Below are 15,992 nucleotides of genomic sequence, written 5' to 3'. Positions count from 1 at the left end.
TAGATTTGCATTTGATAGTCTCATATGCATGGTTTCACACCATAGACGTGCCATGGCACGACAACGTGTAAACTGATATCTCGGGTACCTAGGTAGATGAGTGGCTGGCCCATCTCTCGGGGATCTACCTACTAGTGTGAAACTTAGGTATGCATGATCGGCTGCTATGCCAATGGGCCTACTGGAAATCGTGAAACCCCACACATCAGGTATTAATGAAGGAGATCCCATCAAGTAGTCCACTGTGCTCGCTCCCCCTTTAGAGTTCCAGTGTGTGAGAGCATATGATCCTTGCCATCTCGATAAGCCATTGTATATGAGCAACCCATGTGCACTCCCGAGTGTGAGAAAATGCCTGCCATAATTTGTAATCTCCCCCTCATCTTGTGCTGATCTCTACAACCTTGCATCCTCTGCCGTGATCTCCCGGTACATAGCCTCTTGAGTATCATACAACTCTGTCTGCTCTGTGCCTGTACGTGCATTAAAGTCTCCCAATAGTAATATGTCTCCCATGTTGGCAAACCTCATGATATCATCATATAGTGGTATATAGGGCGACTCTCCTAATGGTGCAAACCTGGAGTGGGCTGGGGGAAAGTAGCATACCGCCACATATAGGCTCGCAGAGCCCCTCTTTGCATATTCGAACCCACATGTACCTCGCATGTGCATCTCTATGTACCACATGTATTTTGTCACGAAGCTCCTCCTGTAAAGTATTGCCACTCCTCCAGATCCTCTGGTACCTCCCACTGTGCGTGACTGAGGGCGGAAAACTGATTCCCATCTATAACCCCGGACGTCAGGAAGCCTCTTGTTTGTGCACTGATGGGTCTCCGTATACATAGCAATATCACTGTGTCTGAAAGTATCCTCAAAGTATCCTGCATCTGTTCTAAGGGCTCCGTTGCAATTCCACACCGTGAATCGCAAGGTCTCATAGGCCGTGCACCGTCAAGCGGGCCTCCTCTCCGTAATGATGACTCGGCCATGTCTGTATACCGCCCATTTCCCCTCTTTCCTTGCCTCAAGCACACGCGGCATGTGTTCCTTCCGGTGTGCTATCTGTGCCGGTGAGGAAGAGAGAGAGGAGGGGAGGAACCTCCTATAAGTTTCATTACTTTATTTTGATTTCAAAAAAATACACTCGACCACGCTAAAAAGGACCTTAACTCAAGAAGTATCACTAAGGATCCAAGACAGGCCAGAAAAAAGCTGGCAGCTAGATAAGATCTACCCATGATAATATTCCAAGGTAGTCACTTACAGTCAAGCCCTCACAATTGGTTTTCAAACAAACAGTCTCATTTAGAGCTTCGCCAACTCCCCTCCCATCATCATTCAGCAAACGCCTGCTTCACAAAAAAAATCCAGATCTTGATGCTTAGTACTTTCTCTTAAATTGGGAACAACAAAAATCAAAACGCTGTAAGCTACACTATAAACCTGTGAAGCATGAGCTCTAGTTGCCCATTCTCAATGCTTGTGCCACCTACAGCACGATCTACTAACACTGAGAACTCGCTTTTTGAATCTTTTAAGAACGTTCCAAGGTTTATCTGCCAATGGACATTGGAAGGAAAAAGATAAAAAAGTGCGAGGCTTAAAAAGTTTAGGGTTTAGGGTTTAGGAGAAACAAAGACTCCTATCCAAGCAGATCAATAGTTACAAATTCTCACAGGGTAGTAGTTGCCAGCCACTGGCTCATTAACTTGCAGGTTCCAGTCTGTTCTATAGTTTCTAACCTACAATGACCAAAGACATGGAACATTGTTAGTGGCTCAACTATTGTGCATGCCCTTCCACCTTTTCTTGGTCTTGACTTACTCTCTCAATAAAATCCCGGCCATTTGAATCTGTGTAAAATATGTCTTTGCTCTCAACATTGGTCGTAAAGCGTACAATTACATCTTTCCCAACAGCATCTTCAATGGGGATCGGACCTATCTGCAGAGATACATGAGCGCCTGTTAACAAGTAGAATGATTTTATTTATAGTATGTCTCTCAATAAGACCCAAATTTTGGAAGGACAAAGGTGTTTGAATGTAAAATTACCACAAATTCCACCTCAGTATGTTCTTTCCCCTTGTATAACCTGGTTATCTTAATCGTACAAACACAGCATTCCATTTGGTTAGAAAAATCTTAATGCACAAAATTCTGACCATCAAGCCCTTCAGACACTCCAATGAAATGAATACAAGCATTGCATCAACAAAATGAAGACCACTCACCACACAACCACGTGTAAGGAAAGATTTGGTGCCTAGCACTAGTTTCCCGTCTTTCACAACATTTCAAATGACCCTTCAGAGGAACCCATGGCAGTCACCAGCGTTGTCAAAACCTTCAGAAACATGCAAACAATATGGGTGCATGCCTGTACTTACGTACACATGTGCGCGCGCACGCACATACACACACATACATACAATCAATATGTGTATGTGTATGTATGTATGCAATATGTATGCATGTGTGTGTGAGAGAGTCGTGTGTGTGTGTTTTGGTGTGCGTGAGAGAAAGAGAAGCTGCACAGAGGTTCATCATCTGCTTGTGCTGGTGTTTTCGCCTTTCTCTGCTCCTATGCTGCTGAGTCTGCTCGCCTCTTCTTGCCAGTCTCTAGGCCATTGTCAGTCTTTGCTGCAGGCTGTCGCCTTCATCTTCAGAGAGCTTCTGCCTTTCTTTGCAGACTGTCGTCTGCTTGGGCTGTGACGTGGTCCTACAGTGGGCTGCCGCCTTTTCTTGCTGTCTATCGTCTGTTCCTGCTTAGCATATCCTCCTCTTGTTGTTGTCGCCCTTGCCTGCTCCCTTCCCATCTGCCTGGTGTCTTTTGCTGACCTTTGCCTCTTCTTGTTCATTGCTCTCATTTGTGTGTCCGTGTGTGTGTGTGTGTGTGTGTGTGTGTGTGTCTCTCCGTGCGTGTGTGAGCGACTAGAAGTGTTTTCCCAATTCCCACTGTTTCTGAACTAAGTAGTAGCTGCCCCACTCTGGGACAGCTATGAATGTACATTGTTTTTTCTAATGAGGCAGTGGTTTCACTAAAAAAGAGTGTGAGCAAAGCTTGGTCGCATTTTGACGGTTTCATGTCTAAAGCAATGGAATGCCTATGGAAAACCAAAGCAGATAGAAAAGGGCTATGTTTATTGAGGCAAGAGCTTGTATGTTCACCCAAAATGCATGGTGGATTCAATGTCCTTATTATTCATTATCATATACTTGCAAGGAAGGCCACTCTTCTACCTGATTTTACAGAGCATGGGCACGCATGTTGGGAGCTATGTGCACTAACATGCGTACAGATGCCTATGGGCATTGGATTATCAATTATGATTTGGGGATTTCACTGACCGTATTCCTCGTTCTCCATATACAACTGCTCTTATTCAAGATTGGCAAGCTATCCTATGTAATCTACAATGGTTTGGTAGACCTCTGAATCGGGGTAACTCAATGTTGTTGCATAATATTCATTGGAGCACGATATTTGATTGACCAGTTGCTTTGTCTCATCCAAGAAAGGCCTACAATATGTCTACATTGGGGATTCGTCACGTATGTGACATCGTGGATGAAAATTGTTATGTTTTCACCTTTCCATAGGCCATCAGGCAATGTAATTTGGGGATGCATCACAGGCCAATTTGGAAAGTCATTTCGGAAATGATGCAACCTTTTCAGCCAGTCCCAATGCTTGAGGAGGCACAAAGACTTCAAGATTGGCATTTTGATAGGTAGCTTCTAAGATATACTCTTGTGCCTTTTTACCAATTGCCTACGGCCAAGGCGTCTTGCATATTGTCCAACCCCAACAAGGAGGACTCAACAAAGTCATTCTGGCTTGATGCATCTTCCTTCATTACTCTGACCCAATACATCATCATTTTGCAATACATTGTGTGTGGGTGATGCATGATCTTATGCCCCAGCATCCTCACCAAGAGGACGACGGCCATGAGAGACAACTCACCAATCTTGGCAAAACGCTAGCCGAGATGGAGCCTTAGGCTGTGTCGCCTGACAGGCACATTTGCGCCATCTCCTATGATCCCTGGCCCTAGAGCTCAATCCCTGGCAAAGTGCCCTTGCTGGTGAGGTCTACTTGCAATCTTCATACATTGCTTCAATGGACCGTTAGGTTCCGGAAGAAACACAAAGTCCTCAATCACTATCACGAGCAAGCACCATAACCTTGGGGACAGCGTATGCTGAGGCAATGACCACCTAGGCGGTAGATGTCAGCAAGGCAAGGATAGGGGGCACTTGTTGGACCAACCCAAAAGCTAGCCCAACGGCCAATATGCGTGTGGAAGGCCTGCAAATCTGAGTGTAAGAGGAAAGCGGTTCCAGTCTTCTTCTCAACAAGGACAAAATAGCTGGTGTAGGGTAGGAAGTACATCTTCCTCGGGCCCAATGGGAATGGGCTGCCCTTCAGCACCTCTAAGGTTGCTTCCTCAGCATCGAAGTCCACTTGGAAGAAACCTCTCCCAAGTAACCTCACATCAAGTGGAGTAGGGAAATGCCACAAGTACCCAATCAGAGGCTTGGAGATGGGATGGATGATACCCAAAGATTTTGGCAATAACGGTCGTCATGGTGTCTTTTTCGATCTAAGCAAAAAGGGTTGTAAGCTCGGCTTCTGTAAAATAAATGGTTTGCGCGACCGGGGGAGGATGATTATCCATGATACTAATCTGATGGAAAAAAGGCCCACTCGAACCCTGATGGAAAGTGTTCCATGCTGAAGACAGCAGGGGAAGAGGGATATGAGCAGGGAAGAACGAAAGGGCGGGCAGTGGGGCAAGCAGCAGAAAAAAAGGGGCGCGGAAGAGGAGGCCGGGCAGCACGGGCAACAGTGAGAAGGGCAATGTAGGCAGCAGAGGAAAGGGCAGCACGGGAAGGAGAGAAGCATGGGCAACAGGGAAATGCGGGCAGGGAAGTGGGGGAAGAGAGGCAGGGCAGAGCGGGCAGCAGAAAAGAGAAGCGTGGGCAGAGGGGCTGGGGGGGGTGGGGGCAGCAAAGTGGCAGAGGGGGAGCGGGAGAGGAAATCCTTTTTTGTTGTGAGACAATGTTTTGGCAATTTCAATGAAGGAAACAAGTCCATTGTTGGAAAAAGCTAATACCTGGTGAATCCAAGGGCTGAACTCTTGCCAAACTTCTTGTACTAATGGACCGCTCACAACCATCGTGTATGTCTGTTACCAATGAAATCCCATACAGGCTGATTCCTTGCTCCAAGATGATAAAACAACATGCAAATTTCTGAATCAGCTTACTCACAGAGGTATTGACAACTGTTGGAGTGTTGGAGGCTGGCCGAAACAAGTATGCACCATCCGTACCCTTTAAAGGGAGAAAATAGAAGTGAGGATGATTAATTACTGGAAAATATAGGAAAACCCAAAAATGGCTCAATAAAGCATACCTGTCCATCAGCACCCGTATTACCTCCATAATAGAGATATGATACTTGCACACTAACATTAGCCTGTCCACCAACACCATACAACCTTCCTTTCGATCAGACAAGCAGAGAAAACTTTAAAAGAAAAGGACTGTATTTTTTGAACCTTCATTACATCTGCCCATGCACCCATAGCCTGGTGGTGAAGAATGAGCGCTCCCAAGGAAGGGAACCCAAATCCAATACCCTCCCCGGTCTACGCTCGCGGTGCACCCTATAACTATACGTAGAGAGAGAGAGAGAGAGAGAGAGAGAGAGAGAGAGAGAGAGAGAACTGCCAAAGATTCTACAATGCTTTGGTAGCCTGCAATCTTTGTCACTTACTTGAACTTTTGTGTGGATCATTTCACTTAAATGGCCATTTTCAGCAGAAAACCTCAGCTGTAAATTGCCAAGCCCAGCAGTCATCGTACCCCTCTTTGACACCTCAACACCGGACAATGATGCAGAGCCTGGTTACAAACCCATTTGATTGTTAACACTTTAATCATATTCTTGAGCAAGAATTGGTTAAACAATTGAATTACAAACCTTTCATTTTTTTTTTGGCAAAAAAGAGACTTCTATTAAAGTAAGAAAGAACAAGTACAAAATCACGGCTGAAAGCAGGGGCACAGTGATGCCAAGAAAGTGCAGTGGGAGTCGATGAGAAGAAGATCCCATGATCTCACTCTCTCATGAAGATAGTGTGCTTTTCTTGCGCTGATCTAAACGGCCACTGTATACGAGCCCAAGTGGCCATAAGAGTATGGATCATATCTCCCCAAATAGTACAGATGCATTGGGTGTCATACCTTCAATCACCTCCGTGCATCTGGCTTTCTAGATCTGCCAGGCTATAATGCTGGTGATAATCTCAATCTGCCTATAAGCTGAACTATAGAGCTCCAGAGCTCCAGATCATCTAAACTCAGCCCTAACAATACACAAAGTGTCTGAGGTCCAAAGGGTATCAGGGTGTTTTTATGATCCCTCTCAAGATCAATAACCTCCTCTCTCCTCATCAAAGAAGTCATTGATCAGATGTAAAGCATAACCACACTTTGTGGGCCATCAGAAAAGTCGTGAGATCTCCAAATGTCAATTGCCTGGCGGGAGAGCTTGACATCCAAGTAAAAGTGGTCAGGAATGCGCACACAGGGCGAAGAGCCATGTTGCCCTAGCTTTCTGATGCTCAAAACCACTGGACAGTGATCGGACTTAGAAGTGCCAGCTGTAATGCATATACATCCTCCCCTGTCAAGAACCCAATCATCAACATAGAAGCAGTCTAGGAGGGCATAAATACATCCTGCATCTCTCCGTCTATTAGACCAAGTGTTAAGAAGGGAGGAGGGCTTCCTGTGTATGTCATCCTCAATCCAACAATCCCTGCCATGGACAGAGAGGATGAATCTCTCCCAATCAGAGGCTGGGGGAATCTGAGTGAGATACGGGTAAGTAGCTGGTCCTCTGACTCTGGATCAAAGTCTAGATAACATTTGACGAAGAAAATTTTCTTCGAGCCGAGGGGGAGAGGGCTGCAGGAAAATGCCTGGGACGTGGCTTCCAAGGAGTCAAAAATCTACTTCGAAAAAGCCTCTACCAAGCAAGTGAAGAGCTGCCAGTAGCTAGTCCCATACTTGAGAGCGGACAAGATGAGAACCATATATTCCACCAATGAGGGTTTTCTGTACCTCATTCTCAATGTCTTGCTGGAGAGTTCGGAGCTCGTCTTGGGAAAAATTAATTTTTCGTTGGCTTCGGCCGAGCTCATAATGCCAATCAATACGGAAGGCCAACTCGAACAAATTTTTTAATGTACGTTGACGCTGAAGAGGACAAGAGGACAGGCAGGAGAGAGAATGGCGGGTGGAGGAGCAAGGGCGAAAGGCTAAGGGAAGGCGCGCAGCAGGAGGGGACGGGCAGGAGGGAAGCGGGTGGGAGATGTGGATGAGGGGAGGACTGCGGGGGGCCAGCAGGGAAGGTGGCAGGAGGGGGCAGGATGGGAGGCGCAGCAGGAGGGGGGCGGCAGAAGGAGAAGCGGGTGGGAGAGAGGCAGATGAAGGGCACACACGGGGCAGGCTGGAAAAAGTGGGCCAGGGGGAAGGCCAGGAGGGGGCAAGCAGAAGGAGAAGGGGGTTAGGAAGAAGGTGGGTGAAGAGCACACACAGAGGGCACAATCAGCAGTACAGGGAGCTCACAATTCCATCTTTCCAGTCACAGCAACTTTCTTGCTTCCACATTAGGGTTCCTCATTACAAACCTTTTCCATCAGAAGCTGACACAATGTAAGTATTGTATCCGAGGGCAGGCACCGTGGCAGGAAATACAAGTGAGTAAGCGGGTGCTGCTCCTGGTGACACCCCTAGATATGCCTTTACATATTTGCTTCGCAGTTCTTTAGTTATGTTGCTCATGGGTACAAGCTGAGAAGAAACTGCACTCCCTGTAGAGTCGGTGACTTGAATAGATTTGCTATTTACCTGAAATATATGTGGAGTGTTGGAATAGGACGTATCATTAATGTAGCTCAAAAACATGAGAGGTATGAAGCATTATCCTGGAGAAGTTACCGGAATGCGGATATAATCTGTGCGGTTCCATCCTAGGGCATTGTATACTACCACCACCTAGCACATCCACATAGCAGCATATTGGCATCAAAATCAATTTTAAAAATGGCATCAAAGTCAAATTTAAAAATGTGGATATAATCTGTGGGGTTCCATCCTAGGGCATTGTATACTACCTCCACCTAGCACATCCACATAGCAGCACATTGGCATCAAAATCAATTTTAAAAATGCATGGTAAAATTTAGATGTAGATCCTGATTGTGTACAAGTCTTGCAAACATTATAACAATCTAAATACAACATGAGTTGGCTCACCAGGCTTTGATTTGTTCCAATACTAGATTCAGAGGTTGGGCAGTAGCTCACATTTAGAAGACGGCACTGTTGCAAAGAATATATAAAGACTGTGTTTATCATTCTTTAATAAGCCCATACAAAAAGATGTAAAGCATTCTATTAAAAGGCCATTTAAATAGATTTTTTTAATGCCATTTAACACAGTTTCTTTTAATGCCATTTATTATTTGAATGCAAACAAAGCCATGCTTCTACCATGCATGTGTTGTTCATATTCTTTTGCAGCTAAATCCAAAGGATGAAATCAGAAGACCATGTGGGTGAAAAGGGCCATCTAGAGAATCAGATGTTTCTACTCTACAAATAAGTACTAAGATATAGCCGTGTTAAATCACCTTCAAGAAGGCCCAAGATATATATATATATATATATATATATTTTCAGAAAGAGACTTCTATTAAGTATGAGAAAAACATACAACAATCACAGCTATAAGCCGGAAGAGAACAGAATCACCCCAATATGTAAGGTGATTTCAACCACTGAGGAGCATCATGATGCCATGTAAGACCTGTGGTACAAGAGGAAAAGAAGATGCCATGGTCCCATTCCCACATAAATATCACACGCTTTGCCTGCGCAGAACGAGAGGGCCCCTGAATGCGAGCCCAAGTAGCCATAAGAGTGTGGATGATATCACCCCATATAGTACTAATGCACTGAGACCCAAAAATCTGGACACCCTCAATAGCCTCCATGCATCTAGCTCTCTAGATCTGCCATGCTGTAATACTGGCAATAATCTCCCAACTGGTGTCAATCCTCTGTCTAGGGGGTGTATAATCAGAGTGAGGAACATCTTGCAATAAACCATGCTGGGCAATACCTCTACGAATGAAAAAAACAGAATCTATACCACTGCCCTCATAAAAAAGTTGCGGACCAGACTGGGAGAGCCAAGCAACTGTCCCCCAAGTCACATGCATGGCTCGGCCACTCAATTTGCCCATAAGTTGGGCTACAGAACCCCAAATTTGCTGTGCAATGCTGCATCCCCATAGACAATGTTGTATGGACTCAGAATCTGCCGCACATCTAGGACAGGAAGGTGCTACACCGAGAACTGATCTCCACTGATTGGTGGGGAGACCACCATGTAAGAATAACCAAAAGAAATGAGAGATCTGGCTCCTTCTGTATGAGTGCCAAAGTCTATGCCAATACCTGCACTGTATCACTGGAGAAATATCATAGCTCTCCCAATGAGGCCTGAGAGTAGGGATCCTATGCGTCTGTCGAGTGACGAGAAGCCTGGCATTCCGAACAGTGAAACTGAAAAAAGGAAGGCTTTTCAAAGGATCGAAGGCATCAATCCACTCCCACTCTCTTGGGTCCCACTGAAGATATCTGATAGGACTGCCACCATATATGTAACTCGCAGCGGGTGCCCGGGGGACTAGGGCCTTCTACACACTTGTTGATACCATCAATGCATGTTAAAACACTTAAACATGGCCACAGCCTTAACACATATCCATCATCACTTTGCATAAAACATAAAGCTGGACAAAACATCCACAAATGCTGATAATGGAGCTTGCACGTGTGACACCGCATAGAGGCCGGAATGGGCCGACCCCCCCCCTTGGAGTATTTTATTACCCAAGGAGAATAATATCATGTACAAGCTTTGAGGGCCTTACTCTCCCCACGGGAGATGCCGGATTATCCATATACAAATGCCATAACACAGCCCAACACGAGGCAACCAAGCCGGAACATAGGCTGTAGAAATGCTGAGCCAACAATATAATCCATATACCTCCGTGTGGGTACTGATTCTTCCCCAAAAACCACGGGTCTTCATGCAATAGAGAGGGTACAGCAAGTACAACTCTCCATTCAGCCGGTACAAGTGGTACAGTGGCTGGTACAGCCGGTACGGTGGCTGGTACAGCAGGTACAGCAAGTACAGAAGGTACAGCCGGTACAATGGGTGGTACAGTACGTACAAAAGCTGGTACAGCCAGTACAAGGGCTGGTACAGCAGGTACAGTGGCTGGTACAGCCGGTATGGTGGGCGGTACAGCAAGTACAACAAGTACAAATGCTGGTACAACACATACAATGGCTAGAAATCATAATAAATGATTGAATACCCTTGCCTTCAGTATTTCTTCGCGATGGAAGCCTCCAAAACAGTCCCCAACAACCAGTATTCTTCATGGGCAGCCTTCAAGAGAGAGAGAAAGAGAGTAGCCATCATTAGAGAAGCCTTCAACGGTGGTAGAGGCTAGTGTGCAGTAAGAGAGCCTCCATTAATGAAGAGAGAGCTCTCCAATTTATAGATTTGGGCCTCCCATGAGCTAAAATGGCAAGAGAAGGCTACAATGACAAGTGGAGAGCCACACAATAGCTGAAGTGACAAGTGTGAGGCCACTTGTCTCATTTTGATCCATTTTCTAACAAGTGTCAGGCCACTTGTCTCACTTTGGTCCACTTTCTTGCCACATGTCCCAATCTAAGAGATGGGTCCTTCCATAATCTTTACCTCTAAAAATATCCCAACTGGTAGACATTCTGTCATAGGCACTTTGCCAACTCTTGGTATCTGCTCAATTCCAGATGTAATGACGCGAACAGAATTTCCATCGGAGTCGGGCCAAAAATAGCAACTCTCCTAAATTTTAGGAGAGTGGTCCTTTGTATTCTAGGATAATCCCCCATTCCCAAAGCTTGTACTTTCCAAATATTTAAACATCCTGGAGTCCACCAGACCCCTTTCAGACTGGGAAATGTCCAGGCTGGTGACATCCTCCCCAACTTCTTAAAAGTTGTCCGCAACTTTAAGCTTCAAGCCATATATTCAAGATATAATCATGTCCCATCGATTGGGCGAGACGAGACAGTCTCAAAAAATCCAATATAACTGAAGAATCCATGTCCCAAAGAAATGGGTGAGACTAAATAAGTCTCCATAATACCAACATCAAAATCATGTCCCAAGATAAATGGGTGAGACAAAAACAGTCCCATAAGTCCAGATATCATAATCATGTCCCAAGATAAATGAGCGAGACAAATCAGTCCCATAAGTCCAGATATCATAATCCATGTCCCAAGTAAATGGGCGAGACAAAATAGTCCCATAAGTCCAGATATCATAATCCATGTAGATCACCAAGGAGCTGCCTTGACGCCCGGCCCGACTTCAGTGCCCATATTCTCTACCATTGGCTCTATGTTCTACCAAGCAAGGTAGCAACATCTTGAAGAGCACTTAGGTCAAGAGAAATACTACACAGGGCGGCTAAACAAGGAGTCCTGAAAACAATCACTCGCAGGCATAGATAACCTGGTGTTCCATACGCATTTCTGCTACACATAGTTTATAGGCATTTCGGCCACCAATAGTTTGTAGGCATTTCGGCTACCAACTCACACTACCCTCTCAAGTGCCCATGTTCCCTTCCATCTGCTCTCTATTGTTCCACCCACACATGGTAGAAACAATCTTCAAGAGAGCACGTAGGACAAGAGAACACTACACAGGGTATGTGAATCATGAGTTTCATAAGTCCAATGCATCCCAAATAAAGGGAGCCAAAAAGAATAATCCATCCCAGTAAAAGGGAGCCATAAACATAATCCATAAACCTGAGGATGGATCCAAATCCCTAGAAAAGAAGTCCAGGAATCCATAGACCTGTATACCATAATCTTTGTATACCATAACTCTTACCACATACTCCGTGCTATCCACACACCTTGGAGTAGAGGTGGACTTTATCCATAAAAGCATCATATCCATGAGATATCCAAAGATTTCTTCTCGATAAACTGGGACAGATTCGTCCATAGAAATTGCTTGTGAAGCCCAATATGTATATAAATCTCCTCCAAGAAAGAAATCTCCATAGATATATTCCATCCCAATAAAAGGAGCCATGAAAAGAATTCATCCCATTAAAGGGAGCCATAAACAGTGTTTCCCTGAAACCATCTCAAGGCAAACAACAATACCTTTCTCCTTGCATAGCTATACAAGGGTTAGTGAACATCAAAAACACTTCATAGTAAATAGCCAAAGCACCAACTTTGCAAACTCAAAGTATACTTAGCTGTTCTTTGCCAGGTTGGTCATGAAGCCAAAAGAAATATCTCCTCACCATATCCTTAAGATATCCCGAGGGCCGAGATATTTCTCCATATAGCTTGGCTGTAAGCTTGATAATATAATCCACAATATCCATATGGAAAGAGTGCTAAACGTGTGCACATAAAGTCAACTCCATACTTCCAAGATAAATTTTGTGAATTCATAAATCCTTAGACCAAGCTGTCTATTGCTCATGCTCTTGCTTCATAGGCTCTGAAGCGGCTGAATAGCAATGATGGTAAGTGTGGTCCCCACTCCAGATCTTTTCTCTTCCTTATTGATAGAAGGAAGCCTCCGCTTCCAAGAAAGCCTATGCTCTGATACCAATGTAACTCGCAGCGGGTGCCCGGGGGACTAGGGCCTTCTACACACTTGTTGATACCATCAATGCATGTTAAAACACTTAAACATGGCCACAGCCTTAACACATATCCATCATCACTTTGCATAAAACATAAAGCTGGACAAAACATCCACAAATGCTGATAATGGAGCTTGCACGTGTGACACCGCATAGAGGCCGGAATGGGCCGACCCCCCCCCTTGGAGTATTTTATTACCCAAGGAGAATAATATCATGTACAAGCTTTGAGGGCCTTACTCTCCCCACGGGAGATGCCGGATTATCCATATACAAATGCCATAACACAGCCCAACACGAGGCAACCAAGCCGGAACATAGGCTGTAGAAATGCTGAGCCAACAATATAATCCATATACCTCCGTGTGGGTACTGATTCTTCCCCAAAAACCACGGGTCTTCATGCAATAGAGAGGGTACAGCAAGTACAACTCTCCATTCAGCCGGTACAAGTGGTACAGTGGCTGGTACAGCCGGTACGGTGGCTGGTACAGCAGGTACAGCAAGTACAGAAGGTACAGCCGGTACAATGGGTGGTACAGTACGTACAAAAGCTGGTACAGCCAGTACAAGGGCTGGTGCAGCAGGTACAGTGGCTGGTACAGCCGGTATGGTGGGCGGTACAGCAGGTACAGCAAGTACAAATGCTGGTACAACACATACAATGGCTAGAAATCATAATAAATGATTGAATACCCTTGCCTTCAGTATTTCTTCGCGATGGAAGCCTCCAAAACAGTCCCCAACAGCCAGTATTCTTCATGGGCAGCCTTCAAGAGAGAGAGAAAGAGAGTAGCCATCATTAGAGAAGCCTTCAACGGTGGTAGAGGCTAGTGTGCAGTAAGAGAGCCTCCATTAATGAAGAGAGAGCTCTCCAATTTATAGATTTGGGCCTCCCATGAGCTAAAATGGCAAGAGAAGGCTACAATGACAAGTGGAGAGCCACACAATAGCTGAAGTGACAAGTGTGAGGCCACTTGTCTCATTTTGATCCATTTTCTAACAAGTGTCAGGCCACTTGTCTCACTTTGGTCCACTTTCTTGCCACATGTCCCAATCTAAGAGATGGGTCCTTCCATAATCTTTACCTCTAAAAATATCCCAACTGGTAGACATTCTGTCATAGGCACTTTGCCAACTCTTGGTATCTGCTCAATTCCAGATGTAATGACGCGAACAGAATTTCCATCGGAGTCGGGCCAAAAATAGCAACTCTCCTAAATTTTAGGAGTGTGGTCCTTTGTATTCTAGGATAATCCCCCATTCCCAAAGCTTGTACTTTCCAAATATTTAAACATCCTGGAGTCCACCAGACCCCTTTCAGACTGGGAAATGTCCAGGCTGGTGACAATATAACCACAAACACCAAGAGCCATGAGTCACTATCTGAGGAGAAGGGTCAATGAACCAGTGCTTCCCCGAGTGACCAACAATCCTCACTGGACTAAGCCTAGTATTTGGTATAATCTCCTCCATACTACATCTCCTCAATCTCCCACCGGGCATGATAGAATAAAGGAGGAAATTTGTATCCTCTTGGCCTGGCAGAGCAATGACCTGCAGAGGGATGCCTATCCTCGAAAAAACTCCCAGCCAACTGGGTGTCGACAGCTAACTCAGAGTCAACCAACTCCTCATGACTACGAAGAGGCAACCTCAATCCTGAAATACCAGCAGTGGAGCGGAGAAAGATGCTCATGGTCTCTACAACTATGATATATAATAAAGGGGCTAATGGGCAACCCTATCGTACTGAGCGAGAAATCTGAAACCGCTCTCCTCTATCACCACAAGCAAGAACTCTACTGTGGGCATCACGATATATGCATGCAACTCCCTTGATCCATCTTTGAGAGAAGCCCATATGACTAAGAGTACCCTCAAGGAAGTCCCAATCCACTCTATCATAGGCCTTCTCAAAATCCAAGAGCACAATGGCTACGGGCTGATTGCTCGCTTTAGCCCATTCGACGACCTCCCAAAACGAGAAAATGTTATCAAAGATGCTCCTGTCGTGTAAGAATCCATTCTCGGTATCATAAATAACATCCTACAAAATTGCCTGCAACCTGATGCTCACTGCCTTAGCAAGAATCTTATAGGCAGTCCCAAGTAAGGTGATAGGTCTCCACTGGCCAATCAATGTCTTATCCCCGCTCTTAGGAATAAGATAAATAAGCCCCTCAGTGAGAGAATAAGGCATAGAACCTGTGTCCCACATCTCCTCCAAAACCGATGTTATCTCAGCCCCAATCTCATCCCAAAAAGTAGTGAAAAAAATAGGGGAGAGGCCATCCTCCCCTGGACGCTTACCATGAGGTAAGGCATGAAGAGCATGACTGAACTCCTGCATAGAAAAAGAGGCATCCAGAGCGGCACACATCTCCTCGGTGATCAAATGTGGCAATGCATTCCAAACCTTCCTCTGTGCCCTATGTCTCAGATCAGAATGCGGCTCAGTACTAAGAAGCTGGCAATGGAAATCGGTGGCAATCTGTCTAACCATAAGAGGATCTGAGTGAAGAGTGCCATGTGAATCGTGCAACTGCTTGACACTATCTCTGGCATGAGATGGGCCGTGAGAAGCAAAGAAATGTTTGTTACATCTGCCACCCATCTGTGTCCAAAAGGATTCCTGGGCATGGAAACGGTACTCCGCGCGTTGCTCAAGAGAGTGATGAAGTTCTGCTCTAACAGTACATAAAGAATCTGCAACCCATTGAGCATGAGGATGTTTCTCGTGCTCTTTCTGCAAGGCAGCCAATCTACGTCTAATAGCCCTTTCTAAGTCCAAGGCCTCTTGCCTCTTAGACAGGGCACATGTGTGATAAAAGTCACTAATATCACAGAGAGCAAAGGCCAGGCTTTGAGAGGCCTGTAAGAAGTCATGAGATCTCCAAATATCAAGCATACGACGCGATAGTTCTGCATCTGAAAACAAATGATCACGGATGCGTACGTGGGGTGCTGATCCATGGCAATTCGGATCTCTAATACATAAAACCACTGGGCAATGATCCAATTTGGGGGTGCCTGTAGCAATCAAAGTATGTCCACCTCTGTCAAGCACCCAATCATCCACATAAAATCTGTCTAATTGTGCATAGATACATCCTACATCTCTTCTCCTGTTAGACCATGAATAAAG

General features: G+C 45.3%; 1 protein-coding gene across 7 annotated transcripts in view; it reads right to left on the bottom strand.

Moving 5' to 3' along the window:
• The window catches only part of LOC147634562 (alpha-mannosidase At3g26720-like), a 169,805-nt gene that overhangs the window by 23,233 nt on the left and 130,580 nt on the right, over positions 1 to 15,992 (bottom strand). For 6 of the 7 annotated variants that reach the window (XM_086803669.1, XM_086803668.1, XM_086803672.1 and 3 more), the window contains 12 exons: positions 8,343 to 8,408; positions 8,025 to 8,081; positions 7,715 to 7,934; positions 5,794 to 5,921; positions 5,431 to 5,493; positions 5,286 to 5,348; positions 5,129 to 5,200; positions 2,061 to 2,108; positions 1,831 to 1,950; positions 1,683 to 1,748; positions 1,450 to 1,562; positions 1,271 to 1,355 (listed from right to left, as the gene is read on the bottom strand). In XM_086803669.1, the coding sequence (XP_086659795.1) occupies positions 1,271 to 1,355; positions 1,450 to 1,562; positions 1,683 to 1,748; positions 1,831 to 1,950; positions 2,061 to 2,108; positions 5,129 to 5,200; positions 5,286 to 5,348; positions 5,431 to 5,493; positions 5,794 to 5,921; positions 7,715 to 7,934; positions 8,025 to 8,081; positions 8,343 to 8,408 (1,101 nt within the window). The remainder of the gene's footprint in view (positions 1 to 1,270; positions 1,356 to 1,449; positions 1,563 to 1,682; positions 1,749 to 1,830; positions 1,951 to 2,060; positions 2,109 to 5,128; positions 5,201 to 5,285; positions 5,349 to 5,430; positions 5,494 to 5,793; positions 5,922 to 7,714; positions 7,935 to 8,024; positions 8,082 to 8,342; positions 8,409 to 15,992) is intronic. The other variant, XM_086803671.1, reaches the window with a different exon arrangement.

This window comes from Cibotium barometz, chromosome 10 (genome assembly GCF_041138505.1).
Source record: "Cibotium barometz isolate CiBa-2024 chromosome 10, ASM4113850v1, whole genome shotgun sequence".
NCBI classification, from domain to species: domain Eukaryota; kingdom Viridiplantae; phylum Streptophyta; class Polypodiopsida; order Cyatheales; family Cibotiaceae; genus Cibotium; species Cibotium barometz.
This window is presented reverse-complemented; position numbering and strand designations above follow the sequence as displayed.